This window comes from Amblyomma maculatum, chromosome 5, assembly GCF_055883805.1.
Source record: "Amblyomma maculatum isolate TAMU_Amacu chromosome 5, ASM5588380v1, whole genome shotgun sequence".
In the NCBI taxonomy this organism is placed as follows: domain Eukaryota; kingdom Metazoa; phylum Arthropoda; class Arachnida; order Ixodida; family Ixodidae; genus Amblyomma; species Amblyomma maculatum.
Genome location: NC_139348.1, coordinates 90,969,672 through 90,995,661, shown reverse-complemented (window position 1 = coordinate 90,995,661; position 25,990 = coordinate 90,969,672). Strand labels below are relative to the sequence as shown.

The 25,990-nt window shown below is 47.0% G+C and overlaps 1 protein-coding gene across 1 annotated transcript; it reads right to left on the bottom strand.

Annotated features, from left to right (window-relative positions):
• Nucleotides 1-76: 76 nt before the first annotated feature.
• Nucleotides 77-12,056, bottom strand: LOC146188672 (transmembrane protein 220-like). The gene is made up of 2 exons (XM_084605104.1): nucleotides 11,946-12,056; nucleotides 77-1,608 (listed from the first exon to the last, which is right to left on the bottom strand). The coding sequence occupies exons 1-2, from the start codon at nucleotides 12,054-12,056 to the stop codon at nucleotides 1,231-1,233; spliced, it is 489 nt and encodes a 162-aa protein (XP_084461230.1). The 3' UTR covers nucleotides 77-1,230.
• Between the last annotated feature and the right edge of the window lie 13,934 nt (nucleotides 12,057-25,990).

Sequence of the window (25,990 nt, the reverse complement as noted above, 5' to 3'; positions counted from 1 at the left end):
ATCCTATAAATCATAAAAATAGATTATTATGCAAGAAGACGCACCTCCAGGAGCATCTTCCATTTCAAGCGTACTACATCCTCGGAGAAATTGGGGGTTGTTTTTTTTATTACGTGGGGAAACGATATCAGCGTCACATATAGGCTACGACATGTAGATTGTGTTTTGCGGTACCGCGCTCGGTGCAATTTAATTCATATACTTCAAACATTCTTGCACTTCGGCTTGCATGCAACGTGTAAAGCAGTGCCGATAAAGGATATCCCTGTCTTAGTCTACTTCTTATCGCTGAGTTTGTTTCGTTCAGGAAAACAACTGAAATGCGAAACTTTGATGAGAAATGGCCAGGCTTGAACATCTGCCTTATTTTCCTTGCGCACCTCAACTGCGCTACGAGGGAAACGGTGAAAAAGAGAATGAAAAATAGAGATTTAGCTTACCAAGATCCGCGATTCGCCACCGTGACTCTCTACCGCGCGTGAGCGGGACGCTCAAGCTGATTGGTTCCGATCGTCACCACCGAGATCCTAACAAGGCCTTTGCATCAACTTCTCTCCCATCAGCGAATGTCACGACAAGCGGATGAGCGATAAGGTGTCAGCCACTGAATCTGCGCGTACAGGCTTGGGTAAAGGGGCGAGATGACATCATGTGACTAGACTCAGATTCGCGCTCGCACCTTCATTTGCTGGTACTTTATCGCCATCCGCCTGTCGTGACGTAGGTTGCTGGGGTGCGCAGGCCTTGTCAAGATCTCGGTGGTGTCGTTCCGATGCGGCAGGTTTATGTGCCGACATCCAGTATGTGGCGCCATCTATTGGTGTCAAGAGATCTGGGCATGCGCAGTGGAACGCGATGTGGTGGATCACGGTAGCGGATGGCGGATCACGGTAAGCTAAAACTCTCTAATGATTCATGAAGACGATGCAATTTGAAATTCGGGAATAATTTCGACTAATCGGGGCTGTTTAACATTCACTGATCTTATATAAATAACACACGTGTCCTTATGCCCTACCTTCATCTAAATGCGAAAACTGAGGCTGGTACTAAATACCGTGTCTTTCCGTCAGGCGTCAAGTTGTTTGCTTGGTATACGACAACAGTGGTCCTTTTTGGTCACAGCGATTTCCTGACTGCGATTTCTCGATTGGTTTTGAAATCGTCTGCTCTGCCGATGCCATTCAGTCTCTTGTAGAGGTTGGTCGACGTGGTGACGATGAACATGGGTCACGTCATGTGACGGCGGCAAAGGTATGTGATGCCTTCGCCCGTTAGCAGCGCAATCCACGTGGCCAGAGGCAGCAAGCTTAAAGCTGCGGAAAGTGTGGCTCGCTTCCAACCGACATTTTCACCCCTTCTCCTCAGCAGTAGCAGCCAGCAGAGGGAGATGGCCGAGCCTCCCGACTCACGGCCGGGCTCGCAGACGATTAGGTTGAAACCGACGCAGGAAGCGTCACGCAGCCAGAGGCAGACGCTGACCAATAAGAGGCAGCCGGTGAGCAAGATGGCGGTGCCGGTGAAACGTGTACGGAACTGTTGCGACGACCACCACGAGGGCCGCAAGGCTTCGCTGGCAGAGGCGAAACACGGCATAGCGTAGGTCACCTGAACAGAGCGATTTACATTTTTATTCCGATAAATTGAAGTCAAAAGTCTGAGCTATAAAGAAAATTTTGCGTCTTAATCCATGCTACAGCTTGCTTACCCTTTGACTTAACCCACCGTTGCAATGTGTACGCGTTCAAGTTCTCGCCCCAAACGCACGCAAGGAAAAGCAAAAAGAAACTTGTTATGGGATAAACATTTGTGCACCCTTCTTATTACGTCACATCACGTATCGTGTACGACGTATAATCCTCGCCTCTTTTCGGTGCCTTGGCGTAAACATTTGCCTCAGTAAGTCAGCTCCAGATGCCTCGCTCCAGCGTTTATCCGTCGTGTGATGTATGAAGCACCAAGGTTCATGCAGAGCGACGCACGTGCGATACGCTCGTGTATTTATCGGCTGTTTATGCGCACCCTACTGAAAAACTAAAAGTTCTACGGGGCAATAACCTCACATCATCATCATCATCAGCCTGATTATACCCACTGCAGGGCGAAGGCCTCTCCCATATTTCTCCACTTAACCCGGTTCTGTGCTAGCTGCATCCACTTGACCCCTGCGAACTTCTTAATCTCATCCGCCCACCTAACTTTCTGCCGCCCCCTGCTACGCTTTCCTTCCCTTGGAATCCAGTTTGTTACCCTCAGCGACCATCGGTTATCCTCTCTTCGCACTACATGTCCTGCCCATGTCCATTTCTTCTTCTTAATTGCCACTAGAATGTCGGTAACTTGAGTTATTTCTCTGACCCACTCTGCACGCTATCTATCTCTTAATGTTACCCCTACCATTTTTCGTTCCATAGCCCTCTGGGTTGTCCTCAACTTAAGTAGAACTCTCTTGGTTAGCCTCCACGTTTCAGCCCCATAGGTGAGTACAGGCAAGATGCAACTGTTGTATACTTTCCTCTTGAGCGATACCGGTAAGCTGCTAGTCATAATCTGCGAGTGCTTGCCAAATGCGCTCCATCCCAATCTTATTCTTCTTGTTATTTCCTTTTCATGGTCCGGATCTGCGGTTACTACCTGTCCTAAGTAGACATATTCGCCTACTACTTCCAGTACTTCGCTACCTAATGTAAACTGCTGTTCCTTCCCGAGGCTGTTGAACATTACCTTAGTGTTCTGCATATTGATTTTCAAGCCTACCTTTCTACTTTTTCTGTCTAGGTCATCAATCATTACTTGCAGTTCATCCCCCGAGTTGCTTAGCAAGGCAATGTCATCAGCAAATCGCAGATTACTGAGGTATTTTCCATCTACCCTTATCCCTAACTGCTCCCATTCCAAGTCTCTGAATACTTCCTCTAAACAAGCTGTGAATAGTACTGGGGAGATTGTGTCCCCTTGCCTAACACCTTTCTTTATGTGAATTTTGTTACTTTCTTTATGCAGAACTATGGTTGCTGTGCAGCCACTATACATATCTTCCAGAACTTTCACGTACGGCTCGTCTACCCCCTGATTTCGCAATGCCTGCATCACCGCCGAGGTTTAAACTGAGTCAAATGCTTTTTCGTAATCAATGAATGCTATGTATAAGGGCTGGTTATATTCCGAGCAGTTTTCTATCACCTGATTGATGGTATGGATATGATCGATAGTAGAGTACCGTTTCCGAAACCCTGCTTGATCCTTTGCTTGATTGCAGTCTAAGGTTGTCCTGATTCTATTAGCGATTACCTTAGTAAATACCTTATACGTAACAGACAGTAAGCTGATTGGTCTGTAATTTTTAAGGTCCTTGAGTCCCCTTTCTTGTGAATGAGGATAATGTTTGCATTCTTCCATGGTTCCGGTACCGTCGATGACACCAGGCACTGCGTATACAGGGTGGCCAGTTTTTCTAGCACGATATCCCCCCCGTCCTTCAGCAAATCTGTAGTTATCTGATCCTCTCCAGCTGATTTCCCCCTTTTCATAGTTTCTAGTGCTTTCTTGACCTCGTCCTTCGTCACTGGTGGAATGTATGACTGTTTTTCCCTACCGCCAATCTCATTACGGTCCTGACTACTTTGGCTACTGTAGAGATCTGTATAGAACTCCTCGGCTACTTTGACTATCTTGTCCATATTAGTGATGACGTTGCCCGCCTTGTCCCCTATCGCATACATCTGGTTTTTGCCTATGCCCAATTTCTTCTTTGCCGCTTTAAGGCTTCCCCCGTTCTTTACAGCATGCTCAATTTTCTCCATGTTATACTTCCTTATATCGGCCACCTTGCGCTTATTGATTAGCTTTGATATCTCGGCCAATTCGATCTGGTCTGTTGAATTGGAAGCTTTCATACTCTGGTGTTTCTTAATCAAATCTTTCGTCTCCTTAGACAGCTTACCGGTATCCTCTCTAACTATCCTACCGCCTACTTCTACCGCGCACTCAGTAATGATATCTCTGAAATTATTGTTCCTTGCCTCTAGGGTAATGTCACCATCCTCAGTTAGAGCTGAGTACCTATTCTGTAGCGAGATCCTGAACTCTTCTGCCCTCCCCCTCACCGCTAATTCGTTGATCGGTTTCTTTCTTACTAATCTGCTGCGTTCCTTCTTCAGATCTAGGCTAATTCGGGACCTCGCCATCCTGTGGTCACTGCATCGCACTTTCCCGATTACCTCTACATCCTGCACAATGGCGGGGGTTGAACACATTATGAAGTCGATTTCATTTTTAGTCTCTCCGTTAGGACTTTTCCATGTCCATTTCCGGTTCTTCCGTTTGCTGAAGAAGGTATTCATGATTCGTAAGTTATTGCGCTCTGCAAACTCAACTAGTAACTCCCCCCTGCTATTCCTAGAACCAATGCCATAGTCACCTACTGCCTTGTCTCCTGCCTGTTTTTTCCCTGCCTTGGCATTGAAGTCGCCCATTAGTACAGTATACTGCATTTTGACTTTTCGCATTGCCGATTCTACATCTTCATAGAAGCTTTCAACTGCCCGGTCATCATAACTACATGTAAGTGCATAGGCCTGTACAACCTTCAGTTTATACCGTTTATTAAGCCTAATTACGATGCCTGCAACCCTCTCATTAATACTATAGAATTCATCTATATTACCCGCTATATACTTATTGACAAGGAAACCTGCTCCTAGTTGTCGCCTCTCAGGTAAACCTCGATAACACAGTACATGCCCATCCTTCAGTACAGTATATGCCTCATTCGGCCTCCTAACCTCACTAAGCCCTATGACATCCCGTTTCATGCCCTCTAGTTCCTCTAACAGCACTGCTAAACTAGCTTCACTAGCTAGGGTTCTAGCATTAAACGTTGCCAGGGTCAGTTTCCAATGGCGGCCTGTCCAGCGGAGCCAGGCTTTCTTAGCACCCCCTGCTGCGTCACAGGTCTGACCGCCGCCGTGGTCAGTTGTTCCGCAGCCGCTGGTGACTGAGGGCCGGGGTTTTATGGAGCTTATCATAGGAGGTTGTGGCCAATTGCTGCACCAGGGTGGCCAACTCCTGTTCTGGTGAGGGAGTGCGTTGCCGGAGGTGTTCACCGGCATCAGGTCGCACCCCAAACCTGTGTATGCAATTCCATCGACACGCGGATTTTTTTTTTTTTTTCATCCGGTGGAGAATTGAACCCCGGTCCTCTTGCATGCGAGGCGGATGTTCTACCGCTACGCCACCGCTGCCTCACAAAATCTCACCAAATCGCATAGACTCTGACACGGAGGGCATCATTATCATAACATATTTCGCATAATTATGATAATTTACAAGGAACTATGAGATCTAATGCGCTTATATGTGATGTGTATGTGATGTGATGTGTATGTGATTTCTTATGCGAATTGAGTGAGATTGTGTGAGAAAATGTGAGGTTATTGCCTCATACAATTTTTTCAGTAGGGCATCACGGGACCTTATGGCATGAATGAGTTATAAGCAGCTGCTAATTTCGAGACACCTGAGATGGGCATTGAACCACCTTGCATCCCGAGTGGGACACGCCATTAAGGCACGTTCATGCGATTTAGTTGAAGTCAATATTCTTAGATGAGAGACAGTTGGAAAACTGCGCTTGTGCGCCGCTCTACGGAGTGGGACTAAACAGTCGCCTGTCCGCCGTGAGTTGATTGCAACGCGACCGCAGCTCCTTTTTCAGCTCGGGCTAATTTCTTCTACGGCGGCCTGAAGCATAAATTAAAGGCGTTCCTTTGTGTAGAAGCGGACACATTATTGATTCGACAGCCATCTGGGACAAATTAACGCGTACGCACGCCAGGTGCCCTCTACAACAAAAAGAAGGCGCTAAATTGCCAGCTGCAATGTTGCCCCTCACTTAATTGTGGGTATGCTACATAGGGTGATCAATTACTTCTGAGAAATATTCGCTGTTTTCGTTTTCTTTTTCATTTAGCCAGCCTTTCCTTAGCTATGTCCTTTCATATGGGCCCATGGTGACGTGCCTCGACCCCATATATGAGACATTCTGCGCAACCCACCGTTATATCGAGCCAAAAGTTTATTGCACTGTCTCCAGGGGCACCATATCGCAAAAAAATCCTGCGTCATCGTCACTGACGTTGGCCCTGAACGAAAAATCCCATTGGAACATTAAAATTCAAGAGCAGGTTGAAATGTTCATGTTCACACTAAATTTCTTGCGGAAGTTCCGTAACGAAAGGAAAATAATTGAGCGCATATGAAAACTAAGTGAACTTTTTCTTTGGGGCGGGAGGGGAGAGGAGGAGGGAGGGGCGGGGGGGACTCGCACCCAGGACTCTCATGTTGCGAGAGAGACACACTACTCATAGGTTACGAAGGCTCACTGGTTAAGAATGCGCGATTACAACGATGTTCTGCTCTTAAAAACGATGCTTAATTAAGTGCCCCATGTCGAAAGCATCCACCGCGGGATTAGCAATGACGATTATTTGGATCGTGGCGAGGACACATTTCAAAGCGCGTACAGTCGGAAACGGATGAAGCGCAACGAAGCTAGCGCTTACAACCTTCGATAAATTCTACGGTTCGTAAATGCTTACGTGCTTAGCTAAAAGGACAAAAATGATTAGAGATGCGTCTCTTAACAACATTACTGAAAAACCAAAAGTTACTAGGCAATAACCTCACAAAATCTCATCTAATCACATAGAATCTCATAAGGTGCACATCATTATCATAAAATATCGTACATAATTTATGATAATGTATAAGAAACTATGAGACCTTATGCAGTTTTATGCGACTTGTATGTGATTTGTTATGTTAATGGAGTGAGATTGTGTGAGAAAATGTGAGGTTATTGCCTCATACAATTTTTTGTGTAGGGAAGCACTGCATATAGGTCATTAAATGCATGTACCATGAGCTTGGAGCACGTGCTTCATTCATTAAATCCCGTACCTGATGCTCATTATATCCGCCTTTAATTTGCGTTCAGGACCTGTAAAATGAATAAAAATTAAGCGCCTCAAAAATATGCAGCACTGCACCAAATAAATGAACAATAACAAGTTTAAGCAGAAATCAATGTATTTTTACTTGTACCTAACAGCGAATGCTACTAAACTTAAGAAAATTCACGATTACGCGCCGATATTGTTTCCAGTTCTTTCATATCGAAATACAAGAATTATAAGCGGCCTGTTAACGCGAAGTGAACTCAAACAGTATGGTCTCGGTCGTATTGCTTGCCGAGCTGAGACGAGTAAGTATAATCTCCGGAGCTTTTAAATAGCGTTCGAAGAGTTACCCAAGGAACATGTATTGTTGTCATGAATCGGGCAGCGGCTTCTGTTCATGCAACGCTGCGGACGCCTGAAGGGACGGCTAAACACGCGGCTAGCAGACGACACGACCGGCTCCCCTCCCGGACGTACTTATCACCTCCGTCACCAATGGCGTGGCCGTCGCCTATACATTCTTAATCTGGTTCCACATAGGTTCCAGTTATAAGTAGAACTTTTAAAAAATTTAAGTGGAACATTTTTCAAAGTTCCACTTATAACAGGAACGTATGTGGAACCAGATTAAGACTGCAGATACGATGTTCCGCATTCGCTCTTTCCGTGAGGTATTCCCAAGTTCCAAGCAGCTCTGAATGATTTTTTTTTTGTTTTTATTTATGAGCTGAACATATGCAAGCGAAAATATTCTTGTTTGATTTGGTTTATGAGATTTAAGCGACCAAAGCGACTCAGACTATGAGAGACGCCGTAGTAGAGGGCTGCGGAAATTCGACCACCTGGGGATCTTTAACGTGCACTGACATCGCACGGTACACGAGCGCCTTGCTTTTCGTTTTACAAAGTAGCCGCCGCGGCCGGGATTCGATCCCGCATCCTTGGGCACAGCAGTCAGGCGCAGCAGTTGGGCACTCGGCTGGTTATTCTTTGTAAGGTTTGACTGTGTGACCATGCACTAAAATAATTTGGGTGTATCTATTTGTTAGCCCGATGATACCGCATGAAATCATTGCTTGAATTACCAGCACCACGACACATGAACTGTGACGTCGCTACCCCGCGGGCCAGTCGAGAGTCAGGCAGAAGCAAGGTCATTGCTCGGCTCTGACTGTTGTTCGAGTACTTTTGCACTAAATATTAGCGTTTTCAAGAGGTTTCTTTTTTGTGAATTTCGCTAATATATTACGCATTTTGTGCATTCATATGACAAAATTTATGTCTCGCATGATGGCTTTTTTCTAATAGATGTTTGCTAAGAGAAAAATGCATTCTTGGGCCCGTCCCATTCGTATCTCGCATTCGCTGGAATAACCTTAATTCACTCCGGAACAAGGAGCTTTCGATATCGTTAGCGTTCCCTTCTCGCAATCCTGAATTCGATTCTGACCAAGCCGATGTTATGCCATTTTCTCTACAGGTCACTATTAGTTTATTTTGGTTGCAAGGACCTCCTTGGAGAATTCGGTAGCAATCCGGGTGTTTTGAGTTTCTCATGATTTTTTATGTCTCATCAGAATGGCCATTTCCTAATTCTGTGTGCGGGAAGACGGGCAAAGGAAGATGAACACGTAGCCTTTATATGCATTCCTGCATCAAAACTATACTGAATGTCTTGTTTCTAAGGCAGGGATTGCGCTGTGTTTCCTGCACAGCTACTTGCGGATCGTCGACATCGGCACTGCAAGCTTGTCTCAAGAAGGCTGACAATTATTTTGCTTTTTACAGCAAATATCGAATCGAATCAAAGCTGTCAAGTTATTCCCTTGAGTGTTTGTCCACGGCTAATTAGCTTTGTGCATACACTGGGGTACCGAAATAATTTACCGCGACCTGCACCCTAAGGCTTACGTTCCGTGCCTACCGAGCTCAAAACGAGAAAATTATGCCAAAAAATGCCAAAAAACAGTGATAGCAACTAAGGAAAAATGACTTCACAGGAAATAAGCTTAGCAGAAGTCTTGTGTATCGGGCAGGGGACTGATAGTATTTTACAGACTCCCTCAGGAAAGATCGAGCTCAAGCTCAGGCCAAAATTTTGATCTCAAAAACGCAATGAAATAACTGAGGGATTGAACGTCAGGTGAACTCAGTCAAAAGAGAGGTAAACTTACCGATGAAACCAAGTAATTCGCCCAAACCGGATGCATGCTCTTCATGGCTAGGAGCAGTGAATTACATCTTTCTTTATCTTTGACCTTTTAGAGACTTCTCGACACAACGAATATGGGCACCCCGTTTGTGTAGGCATAGCAGGGTTTTCGCTGATAAATTTTCATCGAAAGCTGTACCTTTGACAGTTTAGGAAAGACCTCCCTGCGCCAATGCTTCAGTAAAGCCAATTTGCGGCACGGACTCTGCGTACTATTAACGGATAGCTTAGGTCACAAGCATGTGACGTACGTTTAACAACACAGAGTGAAGAAGTGCAGGCGCAACATCAGGCGCCTCGGAGGCATACCAGCTACCGATTGAGACCTGTCCGCCCCATTCAGTCGATAATACCTATTAGCCTGCCGTCAAGCACGGGGAAAATGAAGGTCACGCTTGAAAGAATTGTCACGAGGCAAAGCGACAAGCGAATATTAACGGGGATGGTAGAGCGACAGCCCTTTACTCAGGGCTTAGCTTAGTCTTTTTTTTTTTTTTTCATTGATGGTGCAGCCATAGCCTGCAGCATACCCATAAAACTGAATTTTAGGAAGCGTAGCGCGAAGAATACAAGGACAAAATAAGGGATAGAATAAGGGATATATAGGGAAATAAGAAAATCCCTTATTTTGTCCTTGTCTTCTTTCCGCTAAGCTTCATAAAATGCAAACGCACCAACTCGCCCAATTCGGCATTCTTGTCAATAAAACTGGTTGCGGCAACGTGTAACGGACGCATATCGTATTCGACATAGTATTCTTATGTGTCGCAACTTCCCTACCGGTGAAATCAACACAGCATGCCTGTCGCCACACATATCAGTAATCAATAAGCCACATACACTTCGCTAATATCTTTAACTGTTCTATAATTCGTTTATGCTTTGTCCGTACGTACCTTCTCTGCCAAAATTACCCAGGGTGCCTTCGCCACTCACTATGCTCTTTGTCATCAAAAAAAAAAAGATAGCATTTAACAGGCTGACGTAACGCAGGCTATTCTCACAATCTACGAGATAGGACGGAGACCGCAGCGTTGTTGTTCTGCCATTAAGCACGCTGCCGCCGTAGCCACTGCTCCAAGGATACGTTTGGCAAAGACAAGGCAGCCACGCCCACCTTAATTAATGCGTAAGCATTAACAGTCTGTGTTTGAGGTTCGGCGTCCCCAAAAGTTGTGTACACGATTTCGTCGTGACCGAACGAATTACCGAAAATCATATGATTGTACAAGATAGAGAATGAAACAATCTCGTCTGAGCAAATCGTATGGGTAAAATTGAGTAATTAGGTAATTAATATATGGCCAGAAGAGCCAATGAGACGTCGAAATAGCCAGGCAGAGTAATGGCGACGTCCGGATCTAACGTCACATTTCCCGACAGGTAAAGTGTGACGTGTCTGCATGCATGTCACGTGGCCAGAAGTTGGGGATTTCAGAAAAAAAAAACAGGATTCAAATGAGTAAAATTCATCACAAAGTGTGTAAAGTGACGTTTAATCGAAGGAAGAGGGAAAAAAATAAAAGAACATGCGCAGCTTGCTACACTATGCCGTCAATGATTACGCATTTTTCCAATGCAAGTAACGCAGTGATTACTGGTTTTCTTTTTTTTTTTTTTTTTTGCTATTCTCGCACTGTCAAACGAGCTTAGCTTCATGCAGTTCATGAAAAGTCTCAAAACGGTGCAAATAAATAAGGCCAACAATGCAGGCTGCGTTCCCGTCTCTGGCTCGGATAGCATTCATTTGCGCCGCGGACACCCCAGCACGTGGCTATCTGGGCACAATCTGATGTAGTACTCATTCGATGGCAGTTGTACAAAGCACACTCAGGGAGCCATGAGAACACCATATTGTGACTAAGCGAATTACGTGTCCTAAACATAATACAGCTAATTAACATAGGCAAACTACCTTAACAGTGTGAGTGTGGTGTGCACATCTTTTTTATCTGTTCATATCTATCATAGCCGTCGCTTTTACCGGGGCTTAGTACCGTGAGTTGAGCGCCGTGTTGTCGTGGAATGCAGGCATCTGTTCAGAGCGGTGACTCACAAGTGATGGAATTTCGGGGATTCCCCGTATTTCCACTAATTATGAGCTTCTGTTACGCTTACAAGTTCAAAGCACAGCAAGAAATAATAATTAATAGAAGTGACATGTTTCCATGTCTCGTTACGATGAACAAAAAATTTCTGACATGAATTCACTTCTGGTCGTGGGGACATTTAGGCTATAGAATCCAACGGGGTTCCCTATACAATAATTTACCTTGCCTGCTTATGAATCGCAGTGCGTAGAAATGAGTGTCCCGAACAGCCGGAAGGCTAGGGATTAATTTTGGCCACCTAAATTTCTGTAACGTACACGGGCTGTTTTGCATTTCTCCTCCACAGAAATGCTGCTGTAGGGACTAGCACCCGATCCCGTAATCTCGGGATCAGGAGTCGAACGCCAAAGCCATTTATTCATAGAGGGCGGTTAACTTCTAGAGAACCACGAGCCAGGTGATCGATAGTAAGCTAATTGTAGGTGTCAGACATTTACTAAAAGAAGTGCTCTTATTTGGTTAGTATACTTCGGCTGTATCATTACGATAGCTGGTTGAAGACTCTGAAATGTGAGAGTGTTGGGAATCACATGAGGATGCAAACTGGGCGCGTTGTTGCATGCTGGAAACGTAGCGCAAAAAAACAAAATGACGAGAACAAAAGAAAGCGGCACACACGACCATTCCACCCCTCAAATCGATCATACTTGTGCGCCTACTTACAATCCACAAGAGTGCGTCGGGGTCGTTGAGTTGGACGTACGATGCCATTGCGAAGAACAGCGCCATGACAGCGTTGGAGAGACGGAACCAGGCATCACTGGACGACAGCATCCCTGTGATGTCACCAGGATTATTTGTCATTAAGCTGAAACAAGTGTATGAGACAGCGTCAGAAATTGTCGTGGTCATTATTTGGTGATGATTTAACATTGCATGATCAGAGTTTGAGGTTTTAATGACTCGGTGTGAAACAAGGGCGAAGTGCAAAATTACGCAAGGAATGGAAGTTAAACTCATAGGATGGGTAATGGTTGCATGGAATGTTTACAGACTTTATGAAGGTTATGACTAGTTTGCGATCATGAATGCTAGAGGTGTATTTAATGCCATAAAATACGAAAAATAACAAAACGTTTCACAACAACTGATATGGCAGTCCATAAAACTTTCAGGAAGATTTGGAAAAAAAAAAAAAAGAAATCTCTAAAATATGTGTAATTTTTTATCAAACCATGCAACGGTTTTGTTTTTGCTTTTTTGCAAAAGCGTGGCGCCAAGCCTGCTTGCGTCGTGAAATCTTAGAGAATAATTTAGGTACAGTTTCCCATTTTACCCTTGAAAAAAAAAATACTTTGTCCGGAAAAGCGAAGCCTGCAAAAACTTTCAGTGCTTTTCAGCAGAGTTTGCTTAACTAGGACATGATTAAAACTGCTTATTCGGAGCGCAACACACAGTACTGAACGATAGACGAGACAGCATAGATAGCACAAGTGTGAAGGGGAACAGTCCGTTTTCACGTCCGAATGCATTTTATTGTACGTTCTGTCCTGGAGTTGGAACTTATATATATTTTTTGACCAGGCAAAAAGCAACTAGAGTAACTTGATTTTATTTGATACTTATGGAGTGGCTCAGTGCTCACATGTCCTCCCTCAGATCTAGTTAAGCTGATGACAGCGGTGGTGATGCTACGACCTGCATATACATACGTTGTCTCCCATTCTAGGCAAGCAGTTATCAGATGTATTTGTGTTTTCGATTGACAGCTGCTACTACCTTTCCCTCCTACCTTTCCTGTAGGCGTTCTAGTGCCCCAAAAATAAGACTGAGCGCACGAACAAGTAAAATTTCGTTTCGCGGAGCACCCTTCAAGCTGATTCGCATGTAGCTTGGGTGCCTGCAGGACACCCGAATGTTCACCTTGACACTGTTGGTGTTTGCCTCATCAGCAGCCCGGACGAATGAGAGCAATTTTTCTACAGGTCCGTGCTCCGTTTTATTTTGGGGGCACTAGTACATCCAAATCATCCCTCTTTCGCAAGCTCTGCGTTAATTTCCTATACTCTCCGCCTAATCCATTCTCCAGTTCGTCAATCCGGCAACCACCTCTTATTTTCACACTTGGTGTCGAGAACCTGGCATATACATGCTGTTATGAATGTGGTTTTTATTCGACACACTCTAAAATCCCACAGGCTGTGATAGCGAGGACCGCCTTTACCATCCTTTTCAGGTGGAAGGACCTTACACAAGATTAGCAAACTGGCTTGGGGCAGCAGCGTTTGCGGGCAAAAGATAACCCATGCTGTGTTTACAGAACACAACGGATTGGAAGGCAAGAAAAACATAGTCAGTAGCTTCCGGGTGTCAAGTACAGAGATTCGATACGGAAGATCACTGAGATAAAGTGGGGTGGCTTGTGCAGGACCAGAATAGCAGGAGAACGTAGAGCGCAATCTCTGCTCTCCAGTGTGCGTACCCTGCAATAGCCGGCGGTTAAATGGATTTAGAATTCTGGGGCATATTGGGTCATTTCTCTTCATTGCATTCAGTACAGTACAGAATGTACGCCATCATTATTTCTCTCTGTAGCATTCCTCCTTTCCTTACTGAGTTTAAGGCCGGCTGTACACTTGTTATTTCATTAAGTCCTCCTTTCCTGTGATTCGTGTCGTGCATCCCGACATCGGTGCAAGTAACAAGAAAGCGTAAGCGTTTATTTTAGCGGTGTTGCCAAGTTAGCGGTTTTTCCGCCAAATTTAGCTGGTTTTTACATTGTTTAGCGGGCAAAAACGTTGTGTTGCTGGATGTGGGATATTTAGCGTTTTTTCTTTTTTTTCTGGTGATTTTCCGTGTTCCTTTTTATTTTGTTTAGGATGACGTCAGTCCTTTAAAATTATGCTAAATTCTGCAAGAAAACGTCGCAGCAAGCGCATGACATCCAGAGATGCCAAGGTGGCGAATACAAGAGGCATTTTTGACGCAGTCGTTAAGTTTGCTGTTGCCGAGCATGCGGTCGGGTGGACTGGGACCGTCAAATAATACACACGTTTTTGAAAGAGTGGCTGCAGGACCTTAAGTTTAGAGATAGAGTACCTGAAGTTCCAAATGCAGCTAATGACTCTTATGTGCCTTTTGTAGAATTCATGAGTACCACAAGAAACAATCGCTGTCATTAAACTGCTTTAGAAGAAACCCACTCTCATCAGCTGGAATTTTGGGGGCAAAGCTGCATCCTTAGACAAGCTTAAGGAAACACGAGGATTATTCCGACAAAATTTACTTCTTTGAGTTTGCGCAGTTTTCTCTCTCCATGGTGATGCTACTCTGATAGAGCGCAGAGACTGGAAGCATGTTCAGTTAACTAAACGTTATCAAATGTAAACTATTAGCCCAACTCGAACGGAGATGACAAATCTTAACCTAATTATTCGGGTCGGAATTCTGAGGCACGTTAAATGCCGCTCTGCGAACTAACCGTAAATACATTCCAAAGAATCATCGTGGTTGCGTACAGCAGTGCTGGAATCCGGCCTAAAATAAGTATTAAGAATTACCAATCGCTCGCTGTTTGCTCGGCAAACTAAGACGAAGCAGATGGCTTTCTGCGATCGAAAGTGCCTGCATTCAGTCAGCAGAAACTTTAAACCTACAGAAGGTAGGCAAGCTATTCCTTACAATCAAAGTATTGGGAGTCCAAAGTTTCTAGTAGGAAGGAAAAAAGTGTTTTGTGGTATTTTATATACTTGATCACATAGTTTACTGGCCATACAACAAACAAAAATTAATAAAAATTTTCTTTTTAATGCAGGTATTGAATTTAGCGGTTTCAGCGGGTTTTAGCGCATCCTGCTGCTAGTTTTCCATGGTTTATTTGGCAACACTGAATGTTTAGGTATTTGTGAGCTCTTCAATATAGCCGTATGTTACTTGAAGTAACGTCAGCATCAAACGTCGCACTGAACCTGAATCTGTGTCAGCGTCAGTGACTATGAACGGAGCAAACAGCACTGGTTCTTATTGATCAATGCTACAATTCTACGCGCCTTCTTATTTGCATTAAAGAAGAATGTCTTTGAGGAATATTTCCACTGGGGCCCTGGACTGAGGGCCCCACTCACGCCGAGAGAATTCCCTTCGACTAAAGTTTTTCATTCATTCAGTCCAGAATTCCTACTTCAGTCAAAAGCAACAAGAACTCTACGCTTCCGAACAGAAAACGTAGTATATATAGTGAGAATAGTTTGCTTCGCATCAGTAACTTGGAACGACTGCCACTTAGCGCCGGTTTATGCACGCAACCATTCATCTAGTTTGCTTTGTTCTGATGCATATACATTGCCTCCGCTGGACGCTCTGAGCTGCATTCTCTTTGAAAATACCGCCTAAAAAGCTGCCAGATTGACTGACACAGCATACGTACCTTTCGCCTGCCGCTGTCTAAACGCAAGGTCTGTATACCGAAGAAACAACGCGAAGAGGCGTCTATAAGAAGAATTCGCCTAGGTTGAGCACGACACAACAGCTCTTTGCTGCGCCGACAGGACCCACTTGTGCCGGCGCGTTGAACCGGACGCCGCCATCTTAACATCGATTGCTCCCCTTGGTTGCTTGGTTGGTGGGGGGCAAGGAGGATAGCCGCCGCTGTCGGGGAAGGTTTCTTGCTATCTACTGGCCGCCACTTTCTTGGCGGGAATACTGAACTCCGAAGAATTCGTTGCAGTACGGGTCATTACTCCTGGAGCTTGAAGGGGGCAGCCGAAAACGTTGCCCTGCAGACAACGCTCGTATGATCTGGTAGACATAAATCCGTGCGTGCTGAATATCACTTCATAGAAATCACACGTAATACGCACGAGTCATACGTGTCAGAAATGTGTGTCGTAATAAAATTGAGGTGGTTTAAGCATGGCTTTAACTTAGTGATTAAGCGAAAGCTACGAGTGTTGCAGTATAACCCCTGTAACACCGCCTTTTCAATCCGCTGAATTTTTTTTACAATTTTTATTTAATGATAATAATAATAGTAATAATAATAATAATAATTATAATAATAATAATAATAATAATAATAATAATAATAATAATAATAATAATAATAATAATAATAATAATAATGGGTTGAACGGAAAGAAAAAGCGGGGCAACTATCCCACTTATTCTGTGGACACCTCACCCGCGCCGAAGAAGGGAGGAAGGTGGGAGTGAAAGTAATAATTGGTTCACAGGAAAGGAAAGGCGCAGTATTTGTCACACTTGTTTCTGTGGGAAACAACCGCGCCGTAAGGGAAGGGAGGAAAGTGGGAGTGAAAGTGGAAAGAGAGAAAGAAGACTCGTAGCGGAGGGCTACGGAGTAATTTCGACCACCTGCGGATCTTTGAAAGCGCACAGCACATGGACGCCTCTTCGTTTCGCCTCCATCGAAACGCAGCCGCCGCGGTCGGGTTCGAATCCGGGTACTGCGACACAGTAATCGGGCGTCTTACCCCTGCACCCCCCCCCCCTCCCCCGGCGGGGCACCGCGCTGTCAACGAATGTGCTTTATGAGCACTTGTAAGATTTATAGATTGTTATGTGATAGCTGTTTCGTTAGTTTTATGCCCAATAATTAAAAATGCTTCACCAGCTGATCAATCAGTCTGAGCCCGCTGCAAGTGTGGAGAAATTACAATTAAAGGAGGATGTGTAACGATAAAGTTTCCTATTCATGCGCAGTTAGGTGCAGTTAGGTTTATTAAGGTGCTTTGTACGAAAATAGAGGGTTGCAGACGAGGTGATCGCGTTAAGAGAGTCATTCGCCAGCATTTCTTAATGCTTGGAGTCAGACTCGAAAGCTTCACATCAATTAACACCAAATTTAAAAAAGTAATAATAAACAGATGCCAACAGTGTCCAGCACTTTTTCATCTAATATTTTACAGCACATAGCTGAACTAACAGCTGAGATAAATGATCATAAGAACAAATCTTTGCTATGTAGAAGAGCAGTTTACTGACTGCAGCCTCGAAGGCGAACTTGCGCATGAAAAATCATTGTCTACATCTAGGTACAGCTTACAGATGATTATTTGCATAGTACTGCACTCATTGTTTTCACGGTATAGCATACAATAGGTTTCTGCGTCATTGTTTCTCGTTTTAGAGTTATTCTGCGGAGACTTCAGAAAGGCTGGAAACCATGATTGCGGGGAGGCACGGCCTGCCTTCTACGTGTTATGCAAGGCAGCAAGTTTTAAAAACAAAGAAAGACCGAAAACATGTGATCTAATTAAATCATCACTGAGACGGTGATTAGCTAGTTCAAGAAGTGCAAAATACCGCAAGATAGGCAGGGGTTAGTCTAGCTGGTAGCTGTAGGGTCCAGGAAGGTCAGAATAGTAGTTGGTAATGCTATAAAACTGCTAGTTTTCAAAGCCTATAGGAAAACACTGTGTTCTCAGCTATCACAGACTTTTTGTAATCACCACTCTCTTGGAAATGACTACCAATAATCATTAGGGGCATTCAAGCTGTGCCAAAGCGATATGGCAAAATTAAAATGGGCCGACTAGTTGGTTCAATATTACGCAAAACTTTATCAAAGGAAGTTGTAGCAAATGCAAGGGGACAGGTTAGGCCCTGTTCCTTCCACTATTTTAGGCAATGTTTGTGACCCTTTTTCCCGGGATCTGCTAGGGTTAGAACATTCAACTTTTGTATTACTATCGTAATCAGCAATCTAAGGTAGTGATATTGAACTAGGATTATTGTTTCCAAACATTGGATTTTTTTTTTTATTAGGCCTACTGAATTTTAGACCCAAAATCTGCAGTACAAGTCCTTTAAATTAAAATTATCTGCACTAACTTTCATAATTCTAGTTCAGTAGACTCTCTGTAGTCTGCTCATTACTCCCAAAGTTTTATCTCCCTATCACCTGTAGTTTCTGAAAAAAGAGGTCAAATGCAGCAAAATTCCTCGTTTTGAGAATAATTGCCTTTGAAGTGGAAGAAAGAGCATTATTATCATACTAGCTCTAGAAATGCATACTGTTACAATTTATTCAATAGCGACCCGCATGATAGTCGCCACCATAATCAATATTTCTTTTCTGTACCAGCTGCCTTGCTCTCCCGACCCCCACCCCACCGCCGGTGTGGCGCAGTGGTTACGGCGCTCGACTACTGTTCCCAAGGACGCGGCATCGAATCGCGGCCTCGGCAGCAGCTTTTCGATGGAGGCGAAAAGCAAGGCGCCCGTGTGCTATGCGATGTCAGTGCACGTTAAAGAACCCCAGGTGGTCTAAATTCACGAAGTCCTCCACTACGGCGTCTCTCATAGCCTGAGTTGCTTTGGGACGTTAAAACCCACAAAACCAAACCAAACAACCAATTTTCAATTGGATCAAGGAAAAGCGCAGTATCTGTCACACTAGTTCCTGTGGACTGATTTATTGATTTATCGGAAGGGAAAGACGAAGTAACTGTGTCACTCGTTTTCTGTGGACACCTCAACCGCGCCGTAGGGGAAGGGAGGAAGGTGGGAGTGCAAGTGGAAAGTTAGAAAGCGGAGCCGTAGTGGATGGCTACGGAGTAATTTGGACCACCTGCGGATCTTTAACGTGCGCTGACATCGCACAGCACACGACGCCTCTTCGTTTCGCCTCCATCGAAACGCAGCCGCCGAGGTCGGGTTCGAGCCCGGGTACTCCGGCACAGTAGTCGGGCGTCAGTTCCTATGGACACCTGAACCGCGCCATAAGCGAAGGTAGGAAGGTGGAAGAGAAAGTGGAGCAGGCAAAATAATCTCCACGTGCCAGCAGGGATCTGGACAGAGGGGTGCACGATGGCGGCTAAGAGGCAGTTTTTGCAACGCAGCATGTGGATAATTAGCTGTTGTATTATGCGGATATAAAAGTGCAGCTGTTGCAGTGTGCATAACTGAAGTCGGCAATAATGATATGATTATCCGAGGCACGGTGCAGATACTGCGCTCTAATTCACAGCGTCACTGGCACAGCTGCCGGTGCTGGAAACTACAACCTCCCGGACTGACCGCTTTGGTAAGCGAGAAGAAGCCACAGTCTAAAAGGCAGGAATATAGGACGAAGGTCAAACTCCATCTGATACGTCCTCTCCATCTGATACGTGACCAAGGCTACGGCGGAGCTGCGTTTAGCCAAGGATTGCAGTAGCGTGAGGATGCTCCATTAAGAAGGCAGGAAGCGATAAGGAAGGCGACGCAAGGACGGATACGTTACCTAAAGGGGTGAGTTGGCCAGCTGGCCCTGTGATTTGATTATTGTGCGTCCACACCGCCATTCTTGCCTCGCGTCGCTGAGAGGACACTTGCGCGTCCGGCGCTCGCCGGCGCGTTCTTGCAATGCCAGGAGCCAAGCGGCTGAAGCCTTTTACGTTTTTCGGCCGTGTGCCGCAAGGCACCACAACGCTAGAACTGACGAAAATCCTAGTGAAACGTTTTTCGAAAACGGAACTTGGTGGCGTTCAAGATTTCACAGGCGGGAAGTTCGAGATTTTCCTGAAGACTAGGGCTGCTGTTGAGAGATTCCTGAACGATCCCGTCGTAGATGTTAAGGGAACTGCGGTGACTTTTGAGTATCGAGGCACGCGCGCGAAGCTGGTGCGCGTCTTTGGCTACTCATCGGAGCACCATGACGTAGAGTTGGCAAATGCACTTCAGCCCTATGGAAAAATTGTCAGCGTTGCCCGCGAGACCGTCCCCGGTTTCCCGTTCGTCACCACGGGGATCCGACGGATAAAGATAGAGATGAAGGCTGAGATTCCGAACTTCCTGGATGTGATTGATACAACCATCCAGTGCGAGTATGAAGGAGTCAAGAGGGTATGCCGCAAGTGCGGATATGAAGGCCACATGGGCGCGAGTTGCAACACGCCACAGTGCGAGCGTTGCGGCGCGTATGGGCATGAAGTGTGCGATGCCGTGTGCCCTAAGTGTGGTGAGGACCACGCTGTAAAGGCATGTAAGAAGAGGACATTTGCGTCCGTGCTAGGGAATGAAGACGTGAATGAACAGCCAGCCGATTATTGGGAGCAGCCCGCACCAGCACTCGCGCTGGCAAGTCCTGAGAACCCGAAAGATACCGAGACGCAGGGTGATGCGTCTACAAACGCCGTCACCGAGGAAGATAGCAAGGAGGCGACGGCTGCGGCCGCGCCATGTGAAGAGTTAGAAGAAAAACAAGCAGAAGTTGTCTATGAAGACCACGAGGTGCCCCCAACGTCCGCTGCCGGGAAAGCGGTTACGGACATTGCCGCACCCTCTACAGCGCCCGAACAGAACCCCGAAAAGAAAACTGAAACTGGACACTGCCAGGTGCCCTCAGTGGCCGCCACGGTAGAGGAACAAGAGTGTGCAGCCGGCGTCGATGCCGCAAAAAAAGACCGATCGGTTGAAACTGAAGAAGATGAAGAGAAGGACATGGATACGACCACAGTGCGGCCCAAACGCAAGCGGAGTCCCAAAAAGAAGAAAACCAAAAAATCAGCTGCCCCGCCGGGGTGGTGCAGTGGTAAGACGCCCGACTACTGTGCCGGAGTTCCCGGGTTCGAACCCGACCGCGGCGGCTGCGTTTCGATGGAGGCGAAACGAAGTGGCGTCCGTGTGCTGTGCGATGTCAGCGCACGTTAAAGATCCCCAGGTGGTCGAAATTACTTCGTAGCCCTCCACTACGGCTCCTCTTTCTCTCTTTCCACTTTCATTCCCACCTTCCTCCCTTCCCTTACGGCGCGGTTCGGGTGTCCACAAAGCAAGTGTGACAGTTACTGCGCCTTTCCCTTCCTGTGAACCAATTTAACTTAAAATCAGCACCATCAACATCATCGGAATCTTCCGCCGACGCGCCGTTGACGAAGCGTGCGTTTCTGAAAAACCCTCCACCAATAAGCGAGAGCAGCTCTGACACTGAAACAGAAATGCCGAGCCAACATCGCTGTCACATTTGCAACACAACGAATTGTGATTGCTACTCGGACATCTCGGACATCTACGACGCCGATTCCACAGCGGAGTCACCTTCCGCTTCTCCCACTGCTCATGACACCGCTCCCTCCTCATGAGGTGGTCGCGCTTTCCCCCTTTCCTTCCTTTAGCTACATCCTGGCCTTTTCCTTCGTTCTCGCAACGCTAAACATTCGCGGCTTTACTAAAGCACCGAAACAAGCTGAAACAATAGACATAGCCCGCGCCAAAAAGATCGACATCCTCGCACTTCAAGAAACTTATATTCACCGGCAAGAGCAAATTGAAAATTTTGACCTCCGTTTCAGCACAAAATCCTATTGGAGTTTCGGAAGGAAGGGTTCAGGGGGAGTTGCGCTCATTTTCCTAAGAGACGCCGGCCTGTCAGTCCTACGCCATGATAGGGACAACGCAGGACGCTTTGTCTCGATTGACCTTAACAATGGCATGCGCATCATTAATGTATATGCCCCATGCCGTTTTGGACAGCGAGAATTTTTTGAGGGGCTAGAAGAGAGATTTATTGGCAGAGCCAAAATAGTGCTATTGGGCGATTTTAACTGTGTCCTCTTCAAAGAAGACCGCCGCTCTCTTCGGGGTACACCGCGGCGGCTTAGACGAGACCACAATGGCGCACAGGCCTTGCGTGATCTGGTGGAGGAGTTAGACTTAACCGATGCTTGGCGCGCACTACAACCTGGTCGCGCCGGCATGACCTGGTCTGGCCGTGGTCTCGAAAGCCGTATTGACCGCGTCTATGTCTCTGCTAGCGTAGCTGATTCCCTGCACTCTGTGTGGGTATTCCCCAATGCCCTAAGTGATCACAAGCTGCTTATCACGCGCTTGTGTGCGGCTGATATTTCTCCACGAGAAAAGGGTTGCTGGAAATTAAACACGCGACTTCTGGATGACGAGCGTGTCCAGCAGGAAGTCGTCAAAGTTATAAAGCGTTACGTCTCCCCTAACATGGATGCACAAAGCTGGGATAATATGAAAACCTCCATCAAGATTTGCCTCCAAGAGTGGGGGAAGAAGATGGCGCGGGAAGAGAGAGAAGAAATCCGAATAGTCTCGGATGCCATCATCGCGCTATCGGCCCCATTTTCTCAGGGACCAAGCATCCCCGCGGCGTTGGCCACCCTGCGTAAGGAGTTCCATCGTCTTCTAAATCGGCGCTGGGACAGACTTCGCGCAACAGCACGCGCTGAACGATGGGAAACCGAGGCATGGTGTTCGCGTCATCTGCTACGCCGTCGCCTTGCCAGAAAGAACGAAACCCTCTCTGCAGTCGAAGATCCACTCACCGGCCATATTGTTACGAACCCTGAGCAGGTATTGAGTTTAGCACGCGATTTCTACATCGAACTTTATGCTGCTGAGCCCTGCACCCCCACATCGTTCCAGCTGGAGGCAGCAACTGACGCACCTAACCTAGACGACACATGGCTGTCGTCTGAAGAACTACACACAGCCCTAAAACAGATGAAGCCAAACAGAAGCCCGGGTATGGATGGACTCCCGCCAGCTTTTTACATAAAGTTTTGGCCGTCACTAAAGACCGCTTTCACCAACTTAGCAAACGACGCCCTAGAGCAAGGGGAACTAACTCCAAGTATGAACGAAGGCCTCATCACACTCCTGTGCAAGGACACTTCCAGGAGCAGTGACCTTAAAGCTTGGAGGCCAATAACCCTTCTAAATACGGACTACAAGGCAATTGCCAAATGTCTCTCCCTACGCCTGACGCCTGCTCTATCGTCAATAGTAGGCCCGCAACAGGCTTGCTGTGTCCCAGGCCGTTCGGTAGAACTCCACGGCATGGCTCTGAGAGACCTTTTGACATGGATGGAATCACGCAGCATCAATGGCTTTCTTTGCTCCCTGGACCAAGAGAAGGCATTCGACCGCCTGAGTCACGAGTACCTGTTTAGGACACTTGAGCTCGCGCGCATTCCCGTACAGTACATAAATATGTGCAAGGCGCTTTATGCCGCACCACAAGCAGCAGTCATTGTACAAGGGCGCATCTCAATGCCATTCCCCGTGGAAAGGGGTGTCCGTCAAGGTTGCCCCCTCTCCCCGTTGTTCTATGTCATAGCGATTGAACCCCTCCTGCAAAAGATTGTTAGAGATGGCGGCATCCACAAAACACCTTTGCCAGCTGGCCCTCCCTGCACTCCAGTGTTCGCCTACGCGGATGACGTTTCTGTGGTGGTGCCAGACACAACATCACTGGAGAGACTACTTGAATTAACTACGGAGTACTGCCAAGCGAGTGGGGCTCGCCTCAATCACAAAAAATCCACTGTTATGGCCTTGAACGCGACCCCCTCCCCTACCACTATCCAATCGATCTCTGTTACTCGCGAGACACGAATCCTCGGATATTTCTTCGATTCGGCTGGGCCAGCGCCTAGAAATTGGAATAGGGCTGAAGAGCAACTGAGCATCAAAACCCACAACCTTGGTGCTCTAAAATGTCCCCTGACTGCGCAGGCCACCATCATCAAGACAATGCTGATTTCTACCCTCAGCTTTGTGGCCAGCATTCTTGACATCCCCCCAGACAAGAAAAAACAGCTCCAGAAACACATATACCGCTTTTTGTGGCAGGGAGCCCCCGATAAGGTAAAACGAGCCATTGTCTGCCTGCCCAGATTCAAAGGTGGCCTGGGGCTGCCCGATCTGGATATTCTCGCAAGGGCTCTGCACATCAAATGGACATTCATAGCCGTCGAATGCGACATGCCGCTAACAAAAACTATGGTTTCGTACTATCTGTCGACACGGCTGCGAACATTCACTGAGAAGGCCCTACAACACAACACCCCGCATGCAGGGTCGCCCCTATCATTTTACCGAACCGCAGCCACAGACTTAGAGTACCTGAAAGAAAACTCGTCTGACGTTGACCCACGAACCATGCACCTGAAAGATATTATCAATATGATCACCCCTCCGCTCCCTGCCCGCCTATCAAGATACATGCTATGTGCAGAAAGACCCAGTTGGCAGTACATAACCGCCCATTTCCTCGACGCACGCCGAGCCTCCCTGATGTGGAGGTTCGCAAGAGGCATCTTACCTATCAGAAGGCGTGCCTTCGTCCCTGCGACGTCAGGAATGATTGACCTGTGTCCCTTCTGCTTGGCCCGAGAGACAGCGGAGCACATCTTTCTTGACTGCCTAATTCCCGCAGCACTCCTAGAGCGTCTGAGAGATATGTTCGGCCTCCCCGGGATCCCATACCCCACCGTGCGCTATTTCAACCCGCTTCCAAAGGAAGGGCGCAAACAGTTTGTCTTGACACTGGCAGAGGTCAACTATCAGGTGTGGTTGGCCCGCTGCAAAGCGGCCTACTCGAACAAGACTCCGAGCCTCCATGAAGTGAAGGCCAAAATCAGAAAAGAACTATGGTTCCACCTAGAGAGAGAGAGACGCCACTTAGGGAGAAAGAAGTTTTTTGAAGAATGGGGACACCCCATGGTGATCTTCAAAGAAGAAAACGGAAAACTCGAAGTGAGATATTAGAAGACTTGCTCGCGTCAGGCTTCGACCCACCGGGGTGGTGCGGACGTGGTGCATATGCACTGCGACCCCGCCCCGGTGGGAACAGGCCGGATTGCATGAGCCCCTTGGCTGGGAAAAGCCCGCTCCCCGAAACAAAAAAACCCCCAAACCTTATGGTGCGGGAGGCCTTGCCTGGGGTAGCCGTAGGATGATGATGGTCGCAGGTTGAGGTCTGTACCCTCACAGGAGGATCGCACCTAGTGCATCCTTCCTTCCATCTGACAAGGCAAGGAAGCTGTGCTTGTTTGTGTGTTTTTTTTTTTGTTAAGTGGCGCGTGTCATTCACGACTCATGAGAAAACTGATTTATTTATAGGAAGGGAAAGGCGCGGTGATTTTTTCTGTGGACACCACAACCGCACCGTGCGGGAAGGGAGGAAGGTGGGATGAAAGCGGAAAGAGAGAAAGAGGAGCCGTGCTGGAGGGCTACGGGGCAATTTCGACCACCCAAGGTTCTTTAACGTGCGCTGACATCGCACAGCACACGGACGCCTCTTTGTTTCGCCTCCATTGAAACGCAGCTGCCGAGGTCTGGTTCGAACTTGGGAATTCCGGAAAGTAGTCGGGCGTCTTACCACTGACCAACAATACGGGGCGCTGTAGGAAGAAGGAAAAGAAATTGCATGGGCCTGCTACTGGCTCTGTAGCTGAGCCACCTCCCCTGTCTCTCGCGGACAGAAGAGAAAATAGAGAAGAAAGAAAAAAAACAGGGAGAGAAAGCCGCGTGCCGCAACAACAGCCGTCGTCCACCACCTAAGCGGTGGAGGGTGCAATGACTGCCTACAACAGATAAAAATTCGGTGGCTGGCTAGCTCCCGCCGCAAGCGGCGTTGACCTACCATCCCAGCCACGATCCCAACCCCGTAAGGCCAGGAACTGCCACCCTTTCCCTCCTCCGCCGCTGACTCGTTCGGACAGAAGAGAAAATAGAAAAGAAAGGAAGAGAGGAGGGAGAGAAAGACGCGCGCCGCAACAACAGCCGTCGGCCACCACCGAAGCAATGGCGGATGAAATGACGACCTACAACAGATAAAATTCGGTGGCTGGCTAGCCCCCGCCATAAGCGGCGTTGACCTACCCCCGCCCCGTAGGGCCAGGAACCGCCACCTCCGCATCACCCCATCTCTGGTGCCTGTAGGCTAAGGCAAGATTCTTGTCTTGGTACTCCCCTGATGGGGCTGGGGCAGGTAGGTCACTCATCGTCAACGCCGCGTGAGG